At 38.6% G+C, this 20,810-nt stretch overlaps 1 protein-coding gene across 1 annotated transcript; it reads right to left on the bottom strand.

Annotated features, from left to right (window-relative positions):
• Window positions 1-262: 262 nt before the first annotated feature.
• Window positions 263-18,469, bottom strand: rfng (RFNG O-fucosylpeptide 3-beta-N-acetylglucosaminyltransferase). The gene is made up of 9 exons (XM_055175985.2): window positions 18,012-18,469; window positions 14,145-14,668; window positions 9,444-9,492; window positions 9,171-9,273; window positions 6,201-6,354; window positions 5,176-5,261; window positions 2,337-2,502; window positions 1,899-1,984; window positions 263-1,279 (listed from the first exon to the last, which is right to left on the bottom strand). The coding sequence occupies exons 2-9, from the start codon at window positions 14,580-14,582 to the stop codon at window positions 1,216-1,218; spliced, it is 1,146 nt and encodes a 381-aa protein (XP_055031960.2). The 5' UTR covers window positions 14,583-14,668; window positions 18,012-18,469; the 3' UTR covers window positions 263-1,215.
• Window positions 18,470-20,810: the final 2,341 nt, after the last annotated feature.

Raw genomic sequence — 20,810 nt, 5'->3', positions numbered from 1 at the left:
GTTCATGCAACATGAATTATGCCTCCATCTATGTTTGCTCACATAAATAGTGTGCCGTTTCCCATTGTGGCACGCGCGGGCAGGGTTGCGGTTCATCCCAGACCTGAATGTGTTGGTTTTCTCGATCTTATTTAATTACTTCACCCCTTAATATTGCTGTTACAGTGAAGTAAGCTAAAATAAATAATCCTCTGTAAAACTCTTGAGAGTTTCCAATAGATGCAGTGTAAGATGTTTAAATGAATCACATATACGCTGTACATGCATAATAAATATATTTATTAAAACGTAATTCATACTTTGCAAAATGTTTAATACATCAGATTAAAAAAGCTCAATGGAGATGCAATCACTTTAACACTCAACTCCAGAAACATTTGGCAGTGTTACATATCCTGCATAATGCTAAGCGAAAGCTGTCACATGAACAAAATATTTAACTAAAACTAAAGGGTAGTTTTGGTATGGTTACGCAAACCACTGGCCTGCAGTGAGGAACATGTTTGTGCAAAAATCAAAGAAAACAAATGGACAGCACAAGAAACAACAGAAACACGAACACTGATCACAAGATTCTAATCTACAAGACGTTTATCATCACCTTGTTTAAATATAAACAAATCAATTCATTTTGCTAAAAAAATTAAACACATGAGAATATCAAATGGTAAACAAAAGACAAAAAGCATTTCTGGACTGCTAAAAACGGTGTGATTTTTGGTCTGTGTATTTTTACTTGACTTCATTCAAGAGTGTTTGCCTGCAAGCTATAGAGTTCTGTACTTAGTGCATACTGTCTCCTGGCATCTAAAAACAACAAACATAGATAAACTATTTAAGTTTATCGCAAAAGGCTAAAAAAGCATTGGCAATAGCTGCTGAGTTGCCGAAGTAAATGAAGACAAAATACTGAATCAATACTGTTTCTCTTAAGAGGCGTTTATGAGAACATCGCCTTTCCAAAGCCCACAACAGGGACAACAACATGTCATTCTCATCATTTCCAAAACACATTTTAAGAAAACAAATGTTTAAATAAATTACAGTCACAAAACGACCCATAGCTTTTGAGGCCTGAACATTTCAATGTTTCACAATGTTTTACTGTTACATACTGCCAAACACCTCAGTTATTCCAAGTATTGGCATGGCATAAAGAGTTTTGTGGAAAGATGGCAATAGTCTTTGATGAAGCATTCATATCCCAGTAAGAGGTCAGTGAGTCTTGCGTGGGCACCATTCAGTGTCTGGGTAGAGTAGGCAGTGAACCGTTTTGAACCTAAAGAGATCATGAAAACCAGCAAAAAAGAGATCATGAACAGCAAAAAGTAGGTTATGCCATTTATTCATGAAAATTTGTGCATATAGAGCGGAGTCCAAATGTCTGCAGAGGACCTTTATTGCATTTTACTGTTTTTCATTACAATGAAAGCACGCACATGAGCTCAAAATCTGATAAGAGTTGTAGTCTTCATCCTCAATGTTGATAGAAATCGATCAAACTGGATGCACAAATCACGGATGACCTATTTAAATAGTTTTTTACTGTTATATTATAATGAAAGTCTGTAGTGTGACTCAACAGAAGCCACAACAAAGTGGCGTGCGAGACGCTACTATCGCATTACACAAACTTCCGCATTGCGCACATTAATCGGCGTATGACATCAAACTATTGCGAGAGTACTTGTTTTGAATTGATCTTGGGATACTTTGATGTCCTAGGCGGATCGGTTTGCACAGTGCCAAATGAGGTCAAACAAACCTATGGTTTCTAAGGCAGCAAAAGCGACATGAAACCACTGACAAGTGACCCTACTTATAAATCCAAAGTTCCTAGATATTTAATGTGGTCGCAGACTGTTGGACTCCACCCTATTTTGAGTGTGAGTTTGTACCGTGAAGGATCTTCAGCCAATGAGAACACTCCTCCGACACTGACCACATTCCTCCTGTTCTCAAAACCACCATAACTGAGGGTCACCTGTGGAAGAAAGCAAAAGCTGTTAAGACAGGTGACTCTGTTACTTAGGTGCTTTAACAGATCTCATTTATAAGAGACATGATGGGCTTAGTATTACGGTACAGGTATTATGTAAGAGGGATATATAAATTACACAGATAAGGGAGTGGAAGCAATTTGGGATGAAAGCCAAACCCTCCTGCACAACAATAATGTTAAACTAAAGAAGAAAGTGTAGGATTCAGGGTGGTACAAAATCTACAACCAATCGACATATAATACACACAAGCAAATGCTGGAAATATACTGTCGATGCCTTTAGCATTTTGAAATCTTCCTGTCTTTTAGCTCGAGGGCCACCCAGTTGTCTAACCTGTTTGAGAATGTTGTCAGTAGGAAGTCTTTGGAGATTCTCCAGGTGTGAGTGAAAAAGTCCTGTGTGTGTCAGAGGAACTTCAAGCAGAGCCTCAATAATGTAACCTATTGTACAGTCATCTGGAAGGCGAATCTTTTCTGCAGTCGTAATGAAGTTTCCAAGGCTGTAAAATAGAAGAGAGCAAACCAAACACACTGATTACACTAAACAACTTTAACACTTTCATTTAGTGGACAACAATAAACTATAACCATGTAAGGAAACGATTTACACACATGTTAAAATGCTAATGACTGTTCAAAAGTATCACACATTTGCATGTAAACCTGTTTGAGGTCTTTATGCAAATAAAAAAAGTGACTTGTGATTATAATACTGGGGTTTCATGGTAAAAATGGTTTTTACTTGACTTCATTCAAGAGTGTTTTTGCCTGCAAGCTATAGAGTTCTGTACTTAGTGCATACTGTCTCCTGGCATCTACGAACAACAAACATAGATAAACTATTTAAGTTTATCGAAAAAGCATCGGCAATAGCTGCTGTGAAGACAAAATACTGATTCAATACGGTTTCTCTTAGAGGCGTTTATGAGAACATCGCCTTTCCAAAGCCCACAACAGGGACAACAACATGTCATTCTCATCATTTCCGAAACACATTTTAAGAAAACAAACTTGTCTTGTGATTATAATACTGGGGTTTCATGGTAAAAATGGTGGCATAGCCCATCATGTGCCCACTGAATAAACTTAAAAAGAGCAATTTTTTTCTGTTAACAACAAAAGAAAAGAACACAGTTTATTACAAATAAATACAATTTAATTGAATGTTACATGTAGATTAACTTAACCCTAATAAGACCCTTCGGGTCAATCTTACCTCCAAGCCACTTTTCTAAAAACATGGTTTCCTTTATCTCAGTGGAATAAGATTTTGTGACTTTTCCAGATTATCTGTCAAGATTCATATAAAAAAACTGGGCTTGATTCAGTTGTTCTAAAGAGGCGTAAATAATGTTACTTAATAAGTCCCTTTGGGGGTAAAAATGACCCCAATTGAAATGAATGGGAAATGCAAAAAAATTCTTTTTTTATTTGTCAAAAAAATCTATGCATCCAGAATAGATCTGAAAATTTCAACACAGAAAGGTACAATTTGAAATAATATTTATTTTTAATGTCCTTTCTAATGTTTATATAAACATAAATTCACAAAATGTATCAATAAAGTATTGATGTTGAGCAGTTGGCCTTTGCTGGTCGAAGTGATTTATTTACTAAACTGTAATTCTTTTATGTTTTTTTCTAAACACCAAATGGCCAAATTCAACACATACATCTAGATCAATATCTAAAAACAATTTAAATCATAATTTATGTGAATTTTTCATAAAAAAAAAGTATTTTTCAGGCAAGCTATGGTGTAGTTAAGGAATTAAGTGGTAACGGGTATAAAAGTACTTCATGTCTCCCAAAACACAGCATTAATGTATAGATGAGATATATTATAAATATGATATATTATTTGTATCATTAAAACTGTATATATTTTTTGTAATCACTCTTTTATTCTCTGTGGTCATTTTTACCCCCAAGGAACTATACCGTATACAGGAAAAATCGGGTCTTACGAGGGTTAAACAGTTTCTAACACTTTTACAATGCATGGTACGACTGTAATGTTACTAAAACGTGACGTGTCAACATGGTAGATCACAGATTTTTCAGAGAGAATCGTCACTACCAGCGGCAAGATTAGATTAGCCAGTACAAGAGTATCTTATCCTTGTGCACCGTCGAGCAAAGTAACTCAGTGTTGTCGTCTCTGCTGTGTTAGTTCTCAAAAACATCCACAAGCTGAGAATCAAGAACACCATTCCAGTGTTTCCCACAGACTTGCAGATTATTTGTGGTGGCACATTCAAGCACGTGAATGGGTTAATAATGGAGTAATGGGTTTCAGATGTAGAGCCGTGGGCAAAATCAAAATAATTTTTTAATTTTATGCACGGCTCCGCATCCGAAAATGACAAAAGTATAAGCATCAAGGCTTAAATAAGCGGTCAGCAGAGTAAGGTGACTGACATCACATGTGTTTACACAGAACCTGTCATGTGAGAGAGAGGCGCAAGTGCAAAAAACTATTTGTGGCGGCCAAATTTGATTTTGTGGCAGACCGACACAAATTAAATTAATGTATAGGAAACACTGCATTCCATTGAAATGCTCCGTTGCTCCCACGTTGTCTCTTTGTTTGTTTCGTGTTTATGATGATTTGTAACAAGTCTATAATCCCACCCACTCTTAAGTGATACTAAACTATAGTTGAAAAGCAAACGAAAGTGAGCTAAGCCATGCAGCATCATGTTCAGCTGAGTTATACCCTGCAAAGGGAAACACCATCAGTATCGCTTTAAAGTGGGTGGGATTATAGACTTTTCATGTAGTTGCGGCATCATGGTGCAAGCGTTTGTTAAACGCGATACAAACAAACGCACAACACAGGAGCAATGGAGCATGTCAATGTAATGTGTTCTCCAGTTTGAGCATGTGGATGTTTTTTTACTGCTTAAAAGGGTTCAAGGGAACAAAGCACAGATGACGACATCACTTGGTTTGCTCAATGGCGCACAAGGGTAAGGTAATTTTGCATTTATCAATCTCTCTGACCAATCAATGATCTGTGTCACACATTTTAGTATCGGTACAGCTCGCTTGAAACCTCAACCTAGCTGGTACTAAAAAAGTATCCGGTACTAGGTAGGTAGTGTACACAGTGGAAAAGCGCCATAAGCTAACTTACTAAACAAAGGATGTTATTTAAGGCCTTGTTTTACCTTGCCCATGGACTCATTTTGAGTGCTAAACCCCGGCTGATACAAAACCCCGCTCCTCCAGTAGCAAACCAGAACTTAACAGAGACCTGCAAAACATATACAACAATAAAGGTTTAACAAAATTATATGACAAATTGACAAAGCAACAAACCAATAGCTAAATAACTTTTGAACTGTCGTTAGATTGCAATCCTAAAATGCTCAAGTGAACTACGGCCACCACAAATCTGCATGCAATCTTTTGGTAGAACAAATATGTGACCCTGCCTGTGAAAACCCAACTAAAGTCAAATATTAATTTAATAAAAAAACTGAAACCAAACTGTAATTCTCTTAATATATGAGACTTTAGCCTAGTTTTTAGAGACAGGGTCACATACATACCTACCTTTACGTCCAACAGATCAGCACCATTATCTCTTTCCCCGCCATTGACGAGTTATCTCATCAATTAAGAGAAAGCGCTTCCCTGTCAATGACGAGTGTTTCCGACAATCCGTATTTTCGCAATTTTCCACCAGGTGGCGCTCTTACCCAATTTATAAAACCGAAAGCAACCGCTAAGGACAAACATTATAAACTCCATGTATGTTTTAATGATCGCTCTGAATCTGATCTCTATCAAAATTCCTTTACAAAAATGCAAAGATCTCAGATTTTCGTACAAAATTTTGTATTTTTGAAGAAACCTACCCATATTTGAGAGGTGATAAAAAGAGAACAAATAAAGGTAGGATGAAATGTTTTTTTTTTTTTTTGCTTTTGAAAGCAGAGGGTCTGTTCTTTCATTTGATATATTGTATGTTTATATATTAAAAGAAGAACATTTCCCGGAAGGCATTAAACTTTTGTAAAAATCATAAAAAATGGCAACTTTTTAAAAACGCTGGCGGGGAAAGAGTGAAAACATTTACGGCAAGAAAGACTTGATTAAAATACTGAATTCAACAAATAGACTGTAAAATTTCAACCTTATCAAAAGTAAATAAAAATTTTTTTCTAGTCAAAAAACACTGAAATCTCACCGATCCATCGCTCTTGACCCTCTCAGCAGCCTCTATTGGGTGATCCAGACTGGGTCTGCCCAGGTACACATCCTGTGTGTGAGAATAGGAGGAGAGAAGCTCCAGCAAACTGGGCATGATGACATAATTATCATCGTCCACATGACAAAACCACCTGAAAAACAAACACAAAAAAAAGAAAGCTACAACACTGCATCTTTGCATAGATTCCTTTAGATATCCCACATATAAAGTATTAATTAAAACACATTTACTTTCTTCAAAGAAAAGCCTCTCATAATTTACCCTCATGCCATCACAGTTGTATATGTCTTCCTTTTCAGTTAAGCACAAAGTATTTCATATCAAATGCTATCGATGTTGTCTTCCGATAGAGGTGCCAACATGGCAAAGCTCAAAAAAGCACATCCATCCATCATTAAAGTAATCCAAATGACTCCACTTTTGCCAAATTATACTTTTGTGAGAGAAATTAATATTTTGAGCTTATTTATTTAGCATGAATAAGGGTGTGCAAATTGTGAAATTATTTGTATATTTAGGCAAACTTTTGCTCCGTTATTGTTAGTAAAACAAAGGTTTGATTACAATTCTTAGTGTTCCCACTCTAATGCTGCGTTTACACCAACCGCGTTTCAGGCGTCAAAATCGCGTCTACCGCGCCTAGTTTACCGCTTGAACAGTTTGAATGCATTCGCACATCTAGATCGTAGTAGACGTGCGGAAAAAGCAAGCATTTGACGTGCGTCAGAGACAAAATCCGCTTCTTGTGGGAGGGGCAAGTGCTATGCGGTTGTCTGTTTGCAAGATGGCTGATGTTGATTGTGCATTTATCAAGAGAGTTACCGGTTTGTATTTGATCACCTTACTATAGGAGGAAAATAAACGGCGCGGCTCAAGAAATAGTGAAATGTGTATTTACAACTTACCAGGTTGTCAGTGTCCTCACTGACACTCTTTCAAGCAAGGTCCTTTTTATTCCTGTCTCTATATAGAAATAAGAACTCGTGTTGTATAGCTCCGGGTGACTGCTTACGGACAATATCAAGAGTTCCTTCATGTTAAATGAGTGACTCCGGGCGGGGCTGCCGCCACAGCAGCAAGCAGGCTCTTAATTGGTTAACGCGGCACGAAAATCCGCCAAATTTTAACTCAGGCATCAGCCGCAAATTCGCATCAAATGCAAAATGCACCAAAAGCACCATTCGCGCATACTGCGCCAGACACTCAATTCGCACCATTTGCGCGAACTAGACGCGTCCATGAGGCGGAATTGCATTTGCCGCGTTAAATGCCTCATTCGCGCCACGAGACCTCCAGACGCGTGTCAACGCATTTTCACATTGACTTAACATTGAAATCACTCGTGCTTGACGCCTTTACCGTGGTTGGTGTAAACGCAGCATAAGCCGAATGACCCTGACTTTTCCATGACTTTCACTGACTAAAAAGCTGAATTTTCTTGACCTATGTCTGAGATCCAATATCCTGATAATGTAGTGTACACCGCGAGTTTATAAAAAATGTAGCTAAAATCCGTAAAAAACAAAAAAAACAAGCAGCGTCTGTTTAAATTGTAGTCTAACTTGAAATCAGGCTCGGACCCAGAAACGGCATTCCTTACATCAAAACTTAACAAGCGGATTACATTTTGATGGAATGCAAACTAAAATTTAAAGCGACAAACAAAATCCCCCATATTCCATGACTTGGACAAAAATAATATAAAATTCCTTGACTTTCAATGTCTGGAATAGACCTTTTAAAATTCAACAATATTTACAATTAGTAGCTATCGCTTTCTTATGCAAAACGTTTGAGTATTTAAATTTTTACACTTATTGTTTATCTTATGTCTCTATTTCTTGTGCTAAAATGTATTTCTTAAAGGTGCAGTGTGTAAATTTTAGCTGCATCTAGTGGTGAGGTTGCAAATTGCAACCAACGGCTCAGTACACTGCTCACCCCTCGCTTTTGATACGCATGGAGAAGCGATTATAGCCGCCACCGGAAAAACATGTAATTGACAGACAACTTAGTAAAAAAAGTAGGGATGCACGATATATCGGCCAACATATCGTTATCAGACGATAACTGCTTATTTTTAATATAATATATTAAAAATATGATAGCAAAATTAGGCAGATAAATGAAAGCCGATAAATTATGGATTATTTTGGTTTGTTGAACCACTTCACTTGCTCATTGCTGGCCATGTGGAGTTTTGATTGGTGCTTTCTGTGACATAGCACGAAGATGACACGTGTTGCGGGCTTAAGAAGAGTTTGCTAGTCTAGCGCAAAGACAAGATGTCCGCGGTCTGGGAGTTTTTCATTGTGAAAATAATATGAATATTTATAGGCCTATATATCGGTTATCGGCCCCCAAATATAAAGAGTTATCCGTATCGGCCAAAATTTCCATATCGGTGCATCCCTAAAAAAAGTGTTTCCGTTTAGGGCTTCTGTAGAAACATGGCGGCACAAAATGGCGACTTCCACGTAAGGGGACCCTCTGTATATGCAAAACCTTCTACAATTAATGCCTGGAACTGTATCTCTTCCAAACTATTGGATCATATGAAAAGAATGTAATGGTCCTGTAATCACCAAGATGTTTAATTATGTGCATTATTTGTTTATTTCTTTCTTTTTTTTTTACTTTTCACTCTGACTTTAAACTTTGAAGTATTGTGTCTGTTGCTCCCCCTCCCTTTATATTGTTTTGACTATTTAATTTTGTATGTCTGTATTATTTTGTTATATTTGAAAAATAATAAAAGTTTTTAAAAAGGGGACCCTCTGTGTATGTAAATAAAAAGGTCTCATTCTAAGGTAATAAAAACATAAGAGTTCATTATAAAAATTACACACTGCACCTTTTAAGCCTTTTGTAACAATGCAAAACTGTATAGCGTTCCTGTAAAGAAAATGAATAATGTGGCAGATATATGTGGCAAATGAACTCAACTTTTTCTGTGATTCGATGAACTTGTCATACTCCACCGACATCTTACAGCAGAGGGCTTGACGGGTGTGCGCCGCAGAACAGTTTGTGTTGATGATGTTGAGTCCTTGAGGAGACATTCAAATAAAAGATCAGCGTGACACTGTGTCACTTATTTCTGTTGACATGATGAGCCATGCAATGAATGACATTTCTTCATATTTGTATTTCTAAGTGATTCTAACATATTATTCTTTAAGTTCAACTTTTTCTTGCATCCATACAAAAATGTGTTACCTGTTTTCTGTCTTAGATCCTTATCCTCTGCATCAGTAAAGAAAAAAGTCTGCAAAAGAGAAATCAGTAAGTGTTCACTGCTGCCTGAAAACAAGGTGCTCACACATACAGTATCTGCTCAATCATCAATGTGAGGACAATGTTGGAGTAGTTTTCAGTGCGCTGCCATGTGGTTTCTATGGAAAAAATCTAAAAACCGCTCACTTGCTCCCTCCTTCACTATTCCCTATATAGCGAATGACATTTGAGTCCACTATATGAGGAAGAAGCGAACAAGTGAGTCATTTTGTACACTGACAAAAATATCTTGCGTCAAAGACTGTTGTGGAGATTCTTAAATTAGCGAGTGTATAGACGGTTTCAGCAGTAACAAGCTCCACTAAACTCCGCTCAGAATAAATAACAACAGAGTACTTTAAAGTTAGTTTATTTATATAACAGGCAAAATAAACAACACATAGATTAGCTAGGAAACCAAAACATTTGTTATTTTCGACAAGGTATTTGTTTAAGAGTTCAGTTTATCAACTAGGCAAACCATTAAAAAAAGGATACCGGAAGTAAAGTTCGGACCAGACGCGTATCGCGCCACCACCGCACTTGCGTCCAATGAAACTGTCTATACTCAAAATCAAAGTGCACTGTGGGTAAAAATGAGCATGTAATGAATGTAGGAAATGAGTTGTTCACTCGGAACACTACAAAATGGCCAACATTTTGGGGTAGGGGATAGGGGGCGAATTCGGACACACAGCTTCACACATAGTTTCTGGCCCAGATCTTTGGAACACCTGTAGTGACGTGGCAACATATGATTGGTCAGTATTAAAGTTTTTCTCGGTTGCTAAAACACTATAACCAAGCCTTTGAACTAAAATTTCAAAACCATAACGCCATTTTTCAAGAAGCACAATCATTTCGCTGAACTATAAACACTACTCCCCTGCTTTAACACATGAGTCAGATTTGTTGAACTTTTACTTCAAAACTCTACACACAAATCCCCACATTTCTCAATGCTTACACCATCTGGTCATATGGAAAGCACCAGCATTCAATACTGTTCACTCAAGTCAGCACAGCTAAGGCTCAATTAGCAAACATTTACCAAGGTGGAAACACCAAGAGTCAAAATTGAACACACATCAATCAGATCCTTCAATAGATAGATAAAAGGGCCCGAATCAGTTCACTGAGGTTTGGAACAATGGATCCACAGAGAAATGAAGGAATGGGTCGAGGAGAAGGAGGAGGAAGAAGAGGAGGAGGGAGAGGAGGAGGCAAAAGAGGAGGCAGAGGAGGAGGAGGAGAGGGAGGGAGAGGAAGAGAAGGCAGAGGAGGAGAGGGAGGGAGAGGAAGAGGAGGAGAAGGAGAGGGAAAGGTGGACGTGGTGAAGGAGGAGGAAGGAGACATGATGAAGGAGGAGGGAGAGGACATATTGAAGAAGGAGGAAGAGAAGGAGAACATGGTGAAAGAGAAGGAGGGAGAAGAAAGGCAAGATGACAAGCAGTCTCAGATGAAAGGCGGGCCACTCTAGCTGACAATAGCATCTTTCACACAGTAATTCTGGTAAATTACCATGAATTTACCGGAATGAATTTACCAGTAAATACAAAAACGTGCTGTTCACACACGCAGTGACATTCCGTCTTTTTTTTACCAGTAAGACATCATTCACACATCAGTATTAAAATACCGGTAAATTCGTTGAGAAATTGGAAGTTACCTGTGGCGCGCGGCAAGCTCAGTGTTGTATTTGTAAACAATCCACGTTGTTCATATCTACGGTCCGCATTTTGTTGTTTTCACATCTATGGTAAACTCTGACAGTCGCGAAGTTGCTCGTGACCAAACGCATGAGGCGACGTCAAACCGAAAATGTGTTTTAAACAACAGTACTGCTTGCACTTTAGGCTTCACAGAGGGCGTGCAAAGGACGTCGGCAATTCGGCAAGTAGGTGGTAAGCTATTTTAAACAACTTTGGTGAAGAAATGTGGACGTAAACTTAAGGTGTGCTCGACTTTCAAGCAGCGCGTGTGTGGAAACGTCCGTAAAACAGTGCGGGGGTAAGCGCGTCACTTGTATAAAAACGTTCTGATTGGGCCAAAGCTGTCAGGGCGGTCTGACGTAGTCCGTTCTAAATGCTGGTAATCCTATATTTTTCGTTCACACATAGCGCTTACCGGTAAATTACTGTTAATCTTACAACCTGTCTTACTAGTAAATTGGGAGCACTGATTTACCGGAAAGGTTCTGTTCACACATGACATGTCAACTGCAATTTACCAGTAAATTACCAGTAAAGACTGTATGTGTGAAAGGGACTCATGTCCTTGTTGATGGTATGACTATGAGGGAGGCTGAGCAACGAGTAAAGCCTAATTTGAGTCGCTTCACTGTTGCCTCCATCTTCAGAGCTTTCAGGGAGGGAAACAGATAGATGTACTTACAGTAAGACTGCTCTGTACAGTAACTTTAGTGTGCTTACACTGTTGCTACTGAAATAAAGAAATGCATCAAATTGCCTTCCATACAGATCGACATAGATGAATGCCAGAGGTGGATCATGCAAGAGGATTTTACCCTCGCTGTTTAGCTAGGACCAATATAGCCTATAATGCTTATTTAAAGGGATAGTTTAGCCAAAAATAAAATTCTTCTGTCATTATTTACTTACTCTCATGTTGTTACAAACCTGTACAAATTTCTTTGTTCTGATGATTTTGAGGAATGATTGTATCCAATCTGATTAAAGACCCCATTGACTTCCCCAGTATCAATAAAGAATACTATGGAAGTCATAGGGGCCTCTGATCAGTTTGGTTGATAACAGAATTATACTTTTTGGGTAAACTACCCCTTTAAGCACGAATACTTAAGTTCAATATTTAACCCTGAGTATATGCAATATAATGAAACTCTACCATAGTAAAGACCACTAAAAAAAACTCAAAAAATATTTCTGCTCATACTACATTGTTCAAAAAAGAGAGCCACATTGCTAACACTATTTGGGAAGTCAACTTTAAATACCTTACTTTAGTTGTCTCTGCATGCTAATTTGAGATAAGAGAAAGCATTTTAACACTATAAAAGCTGTCCACTTTCCTTATAAATAAGTTTTTATGGGCATGAATATGTATGCAGTCTTATACCCAGCACAGACTATAATAAGAATGTAAAATCATGCTACATCTCTGATCAAATGCAGGCATTATATGAGGTGACGTTAGATCATAAACTGTCAGAGCCACAGTTGCAGGAAGAAAAACACCATCTTTGAATCCAAGACTTAGTCAGTGATGTTTTTGTCAAATAGCATGTTTGAGCAGGCCCACGTTCAAAATAAAAACCAACAGAGAGAACACAAAATATAACTTACATTCATCCATCTCATTTGTTTAGTCCAGTTTAAGGCCTTACATAATTTATTTCTTAGCTTGTTCTGCCTCAGAAAACTTTTCACCTTTTCAATGAAGACTTCTCCGTAGCTTACTTAATTCTTGTGCCCTCTCATTGGGCCCAATAATTAGACTTTACCAAGAGGTCCTGAGTGGGCCCCACTTATCGCATGGCTTAGGACAACATTCTTGTCCGATCTGCCTTTGCCCCAGTTTAAACATTAGAAAATCTAATTGCAAAAGAATGTTTTCGCTGGCATCAACTGGCATTATTTTTTCAAATGCTTGGGTTTAAAATTTGGCATAAAGAGTGGAAACAGAGTGCTCAAAAGTCTCCAGGACATCTTGTCCTTGCTGTGTGCAATCTTAAAACAATGGGTCTTGCACGGCAATGCAGGTTCAAGTCAATTTTGGGGGCCCCTTGGGTCCCACTCAGAATTCAGAGAGAGGCCTCAGGAAGGGGGGAACGTCTACCTCCCTGTCGCCTTTGGCAGTCAAGTGAATGTAGTCGGATGAAAGCAAACACACGACGTCTTGTGTCTGTGGATCTCAGGTTGCAGAAGAACTTCCTCCTTCAGAGGACCTAAGGGGTATCAAGTCAAGACCCCCCCAAAACCACCCACCCCAACCATGCACACTGCCAGAGAGCAGCTGCCAAATCTCCTATTTTACTTACTGACCACTGTGTATAAAGACACTGCGAGGATCTTCTTTGTAAAAGATATCCACTGAATAAATTGTTAATTGTATTTAAAAAATTGTTAAGAAATGAAAATTCATCACTTGGAATTATTTACTTCTTAACAATTTTTGTGTGGTTTCATTCAATTCAGGGAAATTATCAGTATTCAAGCTCTTAAATAGACAAAACCTTTTCATAGATATAGCTTTCTTTGATGAAAAGGCCCAAATCAGATAGATCGGGTTGTAAAAAATGCCACTTGTTCGGTCATGTCCAACAGCGATGTTTAAATAAAATTAAACAAACTACGATGAAGGACAGAGCAAATGAGAACTTGCACAATTTTTTTGGAAAATTCTGCAGAATGGTTTTAAGAATATAGTCCTGTAATACGATATTACATATTTTCAGATTCTGTGCAGGCCTGGTTATGATGACCAGTAATGACAAAATCAGAAAAGCCAAAATAGAACAACATAAAATACAAAAATAACCAACCAGCATAGTTCAACAGACAACCACAGGAAGTACTATTAATTGTCAAGTAACTGACAATGCTTTTATTATGATAGACTACAAATCGACAAATCCATTAAAAGACTTAAACACTTCATTACCTGTTCCTTTGCCTTCGACACCCAAGTCTGGGACAGAAGCTGCAGTCTGGACCTGTGATATTTCCTGGTTGTCTTAACGGCAATAAAAATGTCTCTTGAGTCCAAAGCGTCTTTGGAATGGGACCCATGAGAGTTGGCACGTGCCGTGTCCCCTTCTAACACCCTTTGCAAGTCTTTGGATCGGCCCTTGAGAGCATGTGGGTGGGTGAAACTGTCATCCTTGGCATTGTCACTTCCTTGGCGTCCGGCTGAGTCGGGGTTTCTGCGGAGGTCACGTATGCGCCCGGCTCTGGTGGGCTTGGCATGCGGCCGGGGTTGGGGCAGATCCCCCTGGCGCTGTGGTGCTTGTAGTGAGGGTATAAGAAGCACTAGTAGGGCACAAAAGAGCACGGAGAGCAGGAAGCAGATTTTGTTGGTGCCAACATGGAATAAGTGCATTCTCTCTGTACTCAACGCCAGCTCAACCGCCCGCGTCTGCCTGACTCTCCACAATAGTGCCCATCTTCACGACATCACTGAGAACCCTGTGCAAGCAAAACCAAACAAGCATACCTATAAATCATGATGTATGCATTTCATTACATCCTAGGGTTACATTTCTGGGTAATTTTTACACTTAATAAAGTTACATACCTTCTATGTAAAATCAAAGAACAATTTAACAGATTTCAATGCATTCATTGGCACCTTTAAAGTTTAAAAACTCTTTATTTATTGCATCCAGCATATAACATCCACTTTTGTGTTCCAGAAAAAGGATAAATAGGTTAAAAGCAGTGAAGAAAGTTTGATATTTTGGGTTGAACTATGCCATTAAATGTACCAAGCCTGTTTCTTTCATTGCCTTATTGTGCAATCCAGTGAAAACACATGCTCTGAGTTTCATTTTGGCACCAGCAGTCATCTGTCAGCATGCCTTGTCAACCCTAATAACAACCTTAGCCATCAATGTGACTCATTTCCTGTCTTCTATTTTCAGAGCTGAAATGATACCTCAACAGCTTACAGATGTGGAAGCTGAAGGCTGCAATGTCAGCATGAAATAATATTCATATTTTCATCCAGCTAAAAGCTCAACTAAATGTGAGACGGCACACAGCTTTTAATGCAAAACGAAACAATGTTAAACAAAACATCACCGATGCACACAACTTTAAGATACACTTAAAAAAATAAAGTGTCTATAAAGGTTATGTGTAGGCCTATTTCCAATGAAAAAATAATTCCAGAGAAGCTGGCACAGAAGGTGAAAACTGGTTCAGTCATTCCCAAACTAAATCAGGATTGATTCCACCTTATTCGCGCGTCTAGTTCGTGCGAATGGCTCGATACACGCAAATGGTGCTTTTTGTGCATTTTGCGTTTGATGCCCGAGTTGAAAATGTTTAACTTTGGCGAATTTTCGCGCTGCGTTAACCAATCAGGAGTCTGCTTTCTGCTGTGGTGGCAGCCCCGCCCAGAGTTACTCATTCAACCTGAAGGAACGCTTGATATTGTCCGGGAGCAGTCACCCAGAGCTATACGACACAAGTTTTTATTTCTATAGAGACAGGAATAAAAAGGACCTTGCTTGGAAGAGTGTCAGTGAGGACATTGGGCAACCTGGTAAGTTGTAAATACACATTTCACTTTTGAGTCACGTGACGGTTATCGACCCGCGTCGTTTATTTTACCCCTAAAGTAAGGTTACCAAATACAAACCGGTAACTCTCTCGATAAATGCACAATCAACATCAGTCATCTTGCAAACAGACAACCGCATAGCACTTGCCCCTCCCACAAAAAATGGATTTCGGCTCTGACGTGCGTCAGATGCTTGCTTTTTTGCACGTCTACTTCGCTCTAGACGCACTGCATTCAAACAGTTCAAACGGCAAACCAGGCTCGGTAGACGTGATTTTGCCGCTTCAAACGCGGTGTATTAAGGGCGATTTATAGTCGTGCGTAAGTTCTACGCCGTAGCTATGGCGTAGGCTATCCGTAGCCTGTGTGTAGCTCTGCGTAACCTGACGTGCACCTCGCAAAAATTTTAACAACTGTCAGATCTACGCGGACCGCAAGCGCTGTGATTGGTCCACCAGAACCCCTCCCATCAGGTAAAAAAACTGCGTCATAGGTATTTCCGTTTGTGACGGTAAAAACAAAGATGAGGAGTTGAGGAGTGATTTAACTCAAACTGCATCAAAAGTAGCTGTTCATTTACTTCCATCATTGCGGGTCTTCTCAAATTATACACAACAAGTTGCTGTTTCTTCTTCGTTTGTGGGTTAACTTGCTAAGCTTCTTCTTCTTTGACGTTCGCGCTCCTGTGGTTACACGCGTGGTTACTGCCTACCAGCGGTCTGCGCGTGTGTTTGCACGTCGACGCGGACAACGACGCAAAAGTATAAATGAAAACCGATGTGGATCCTATGCCGTCACGGCTACACCGTAGGACCTACGCACAACTATAACGAGCCCTTTAGGCTGCGTCCGAAAACTCTAAATTGTTGCCTTCTGAGGCAGCATTCCAAGGCAGGAACTTCATGTCCGAATCCAATGTTAGGTTTACTTCCTGACTCCTGAGGTACCTCCATCGTCCTGTCCCACAATTCTATGCATGTGTGCGCATGGGAAATGTGATTGGTCAAGTTCAAAAAAATAAAATGGCGGCCAAGAAAGCAGCCGGACCACAAATTTAGTGTAAATAAATGAATATTTTCACTTTTCACACCTTTTTAATTGCATTTCTAGCGAGAAATTAGTATTGTAGTTTTTTAATATGTGATTATTTATCACAAAGGCGCTCTCTGATAATATTTCAAACACGCTGCCTATGAAGTGTGTCTGAAAGCGTTTCCCTTAGCTGCCTTCATGCCTCCGAAGTCAACAAGTCAGCTGCCTAAGTTTTCGGACGCAGACATAATTTTGGCGAGATTTCTAGCACTTGCATGTCTGCATCAGTTGGCTATCCCTGCTGAAAAAACAATACAAATATGATAGTTTCCATTAAAGGTGCCAAAGAATGCATTAAAATATGTTAAATTGTTTTTCGATATTTACATAGAAGGTATGTAACTTTATTAAGTGCAAAAAATATCCAGAAACATTTTAAAATATCCATTTACAACCCCAGGAATTGTCCTTTTTTTTTTTACATAAAAATGTGGAAACAAAGACGTTTGAGGATCATGATTTGTCATTACCATGTACAGAGCTCTTATTATTCATCTATTTCTAGGTAAATACAGTTTTTAATTCTATGGCACCTTTAAAAAAATCACTATGAACCATAAGCTGTTACTATTAAAACCTGTGCTTGGTTGGTTGCCAGATAAAAAATCTTAACCCAACACATAGTAGAGACCACATATACCATTATATTTTCCATTAAAACCAGTGCAATTCCCATTTCAATCATTAGAATTTCTGTAATAGTTTGGTTATATTTTATAAACACGGTTATGTTTGTAAACATTACCTAACCAAATAGCTAACTTGAACTAACGAGCAATGTTCTATAGCATTTATCAATCTTAGTTCGTGTTCATTTCAGTATTTCATTTACATTTTTTTTTAGTTAACGCACATTAACGTGAACAGTTGTAACTTACTGGCATTAACAAAACATTACGAAAGATTCATAAATATTGCTCAATGTTAAGAAATACAACCATATTGCAAAGTTTAACAAAGGTTTCTATTGTGTTTAGCAGCAGCAGAGATGAAGGCAGCTCAACAAACACAGCAATGATCAATGAAAATAAATCATTTCTACTGCGGTAAACTTTCCAAATGCACGAACGTTCTTACAACGTTCAAAACAAACTTGTAAAAAAACAACAACAAGTCTTTATTTTATTCCCAAATGCGATAGAAGTCTCTTACCGAGAGTATTCCCATGTTTTCCCGTGCTCGTCATCATCATCAGGACATTCAAACAAATGAAAACGTCAAAACAATAAAGATCATGCCAGGCTAAAAACGCGTATATATCGATAGTGTATATATAAATACTCGGTTGCTGAACTTAGTGGTTTCTATTCCTCCTCAGCATGACTCATTTATATCCATATCTCTTCATTGTTCTTGCATGGACTTCTCGAATTGTTCTCGTTCCGAAACGCGAGTTCATATCAGGCTCTTTCAGTGCATTTATACTAAAGTTATTCTCATGGCGCAACCAAACCAACTAACTAAGTAAGTTGACTGGATTACTGGAACCTCTCTCGTTGTTTTCTTGAGCTCTGATTGTGGCGTGCCATAACATAAGCGATAGTCCTACATTGTCCTTTCTCTGCGAAGCTGAAGGTGCATGCTTTGGACATCAGCGCCTTCTGACGGGCGTAGGTGGTACTGCAGCTTTTAGCACAAATACAAAGTTTAGAAGACACACTTAGGCCTGATATAGGCAAACATCAGACAGGATTGTGTGAAGAATGTCGAGTGGAGGAATCAGTAGAACATGTATAATTGGACTGTCAGAGATATCTAGAACAAAGAGACAAAATGAGTAGTGACTTTAGGGAGATAGGAGAACAGCAGTTCACTTTAAAAAGTTTACTGGGTGATAATGATAGGGCGCAGTTTAGGGTACTGATGACTTTTCTGAAGGAGACAGGGCTATATAATAGGATTTGAGATAGTTATGGGGGAAAGGGGAGATAATGTAGGAATGAAAATGTGTTTATTTAAATAGTTTTTTTTTGTATATATATGTAATTGAAAAGTAGACAGTAGACCTATTATCAGGTCCATATTCCGGAACAGAGGGGGCGGTATTCATAGACATTATATACGTAGACACCTCATGACGTGCTGGAACGTATCAAGCGCCGGCGCCATATTGGATGGGTCTCCTCACTGTACGCTAGCACCAGAGTCAATGGGAGTTAACGGAAAGAAAGCCATACTATGGCCATATTTTGTGCAGCTTACGGTTGCAATAACCGGCGCAGTATTGATTCCAGATCACATGGGATTACATTTCACAAGTAAGATTGAACAATCATTTTGGTTATTTTACGTTATTATTTATAATATTATGTCAACGTTCAGCAGGAACTGGTACTCTCTCTCATGATCCCTCGCTGTTTTTTCTTCACATTTGAAGGTTTCCCAGTGATACAGGCATGAGGAGGCAATGGGAAGTTGCTATAAAACGGGAGGGTTTTGTTGTGACAGAGTCGTCAAAGCTCTGTAGCAAAGAGTATAGAAGAACAAGAGGGGAAACTCTGACTCGTTTTTAGCAACAGCCACTAGATGGCGCTTCAGTAGCGCGGCCGCTATTTGGAATGAAAATTCTCACCATAGATATAAAGGCTAGATGGCTCGTCCGCGCTGCTGGCCAATTGAGTGCAGCGTCCGCATTTTGGCGGCCATCTTGGGGCGGGGCGCTCGCTCACTCGTAGCATTGAGTTTTAATGATGCAGGTACTTTTAAATGACCATAACTTGCTTAATTTTTTACCGATTTTCAAACGGTTTGGTTTGTTATAAACGTCAAAGATGTACCTATGACACTGCATACCTATACTAAAAATAAAAAATAAATTCATGAAACATGTTAAAGCATCCAGAATTATAGCCACGTTAATAACGTTTGTAAAAACCCAAACCGTTTGAAAATCGGTAGAAAATTGAGCAAGTTATGGTCATTTAAAAGTACCTGCACCATTAAACTCAATGCTACGAGTGAGCGAGCGCCCTGTCCTAAGATGGCCGCCAGGTGATGCCGTTAGGGACTCCGCCTTGAGCCATCTAGCCTTTATACATATCTATGATTCTCACAGCCAATAGAGTGCCGAAGTAATGGCGTCACTTTGTAGGCTAAAACGCGGAAGTGAGGTAGCATTTTAGCACTACGGGTTCCCTCGCCCTGAAGTCTATGGGTTTTTTGAATGGGTTTTTGCTAAATCGCCTGAAATAAGGTCTGTGGTTAACAAAACCTCTAAATATTTTCACGTTTTGTTCTATGACATAAAATACACCAGTTATAATCTGCTTGTGATTTTTTAAAACTTAATTGTGCCTTAAAAACGGTGGTTGCTAACAAGTTGCTAATAGGGACTACATCCTTGGCGGGGAGTTTAGACGTCATCATGACAGGAAATCTGTCACTAGCCTTTCAGCCTCACGTTCCCAGAAGTTTACCTTTCAGTTAATATACATAGCGTTATATATTTAGTCTTTTCAAATTGTAGTTTTTCCAAATATTTTTGTACTGTGGAGAGACTGTAGTTTGAAATGTTTTGTTTTGTCCGGAGACAAAGTTTACTTATTTTATGAAAATAAAGATGTTCACTACAAAACGTGCTGCAATGTTTCTGTGGATCAGTGATTGGAGCATTTTGTTAACTTTTGTTTAATTCCCAGAGAACGCGCTGATATCTATAGCTTGAATGCACTGTAAGTCCCTTGTCTAACAAATACCAAAAATTAAATGTTATACTATTGTAACTATACACCAGTCAGCTCACAGTAATGTGAGATACAATTTACTACACAGGCTCTCACATTGGGGCTTGTGGATTACCAGGTAAAAATATATAGAAAATGTGAACAAAATTAGTATATATTGTTTATTTAGAGAACATATATGGTTTAATTATAATATATTGTATTTAAGCATTGATGCTATTGGACAATTCTCTTTAAATTTAACATATATAATTATATATAACTATTA

The sequence above is a fragment of the Misgurnus anguillicaudatus genome, chromosome 4 (assembly GCF_027580225.2).
Source record: "Misgurnus anguillicaudatus chromosome 4, ASM2758022v2, whole genome shotgun sequence".
Lineage (NCBI taxonomy): Eukaryota > Metazoa > Chordata > Actinopteri > Cypriniformes > Cobitidae > Misgurnus > Misgurnus anguillicaudatus.
Note: the sequence above shows the minus strand (reverse complement) of the source record. Positions and strands in the feature narration are given on the sequence as shown.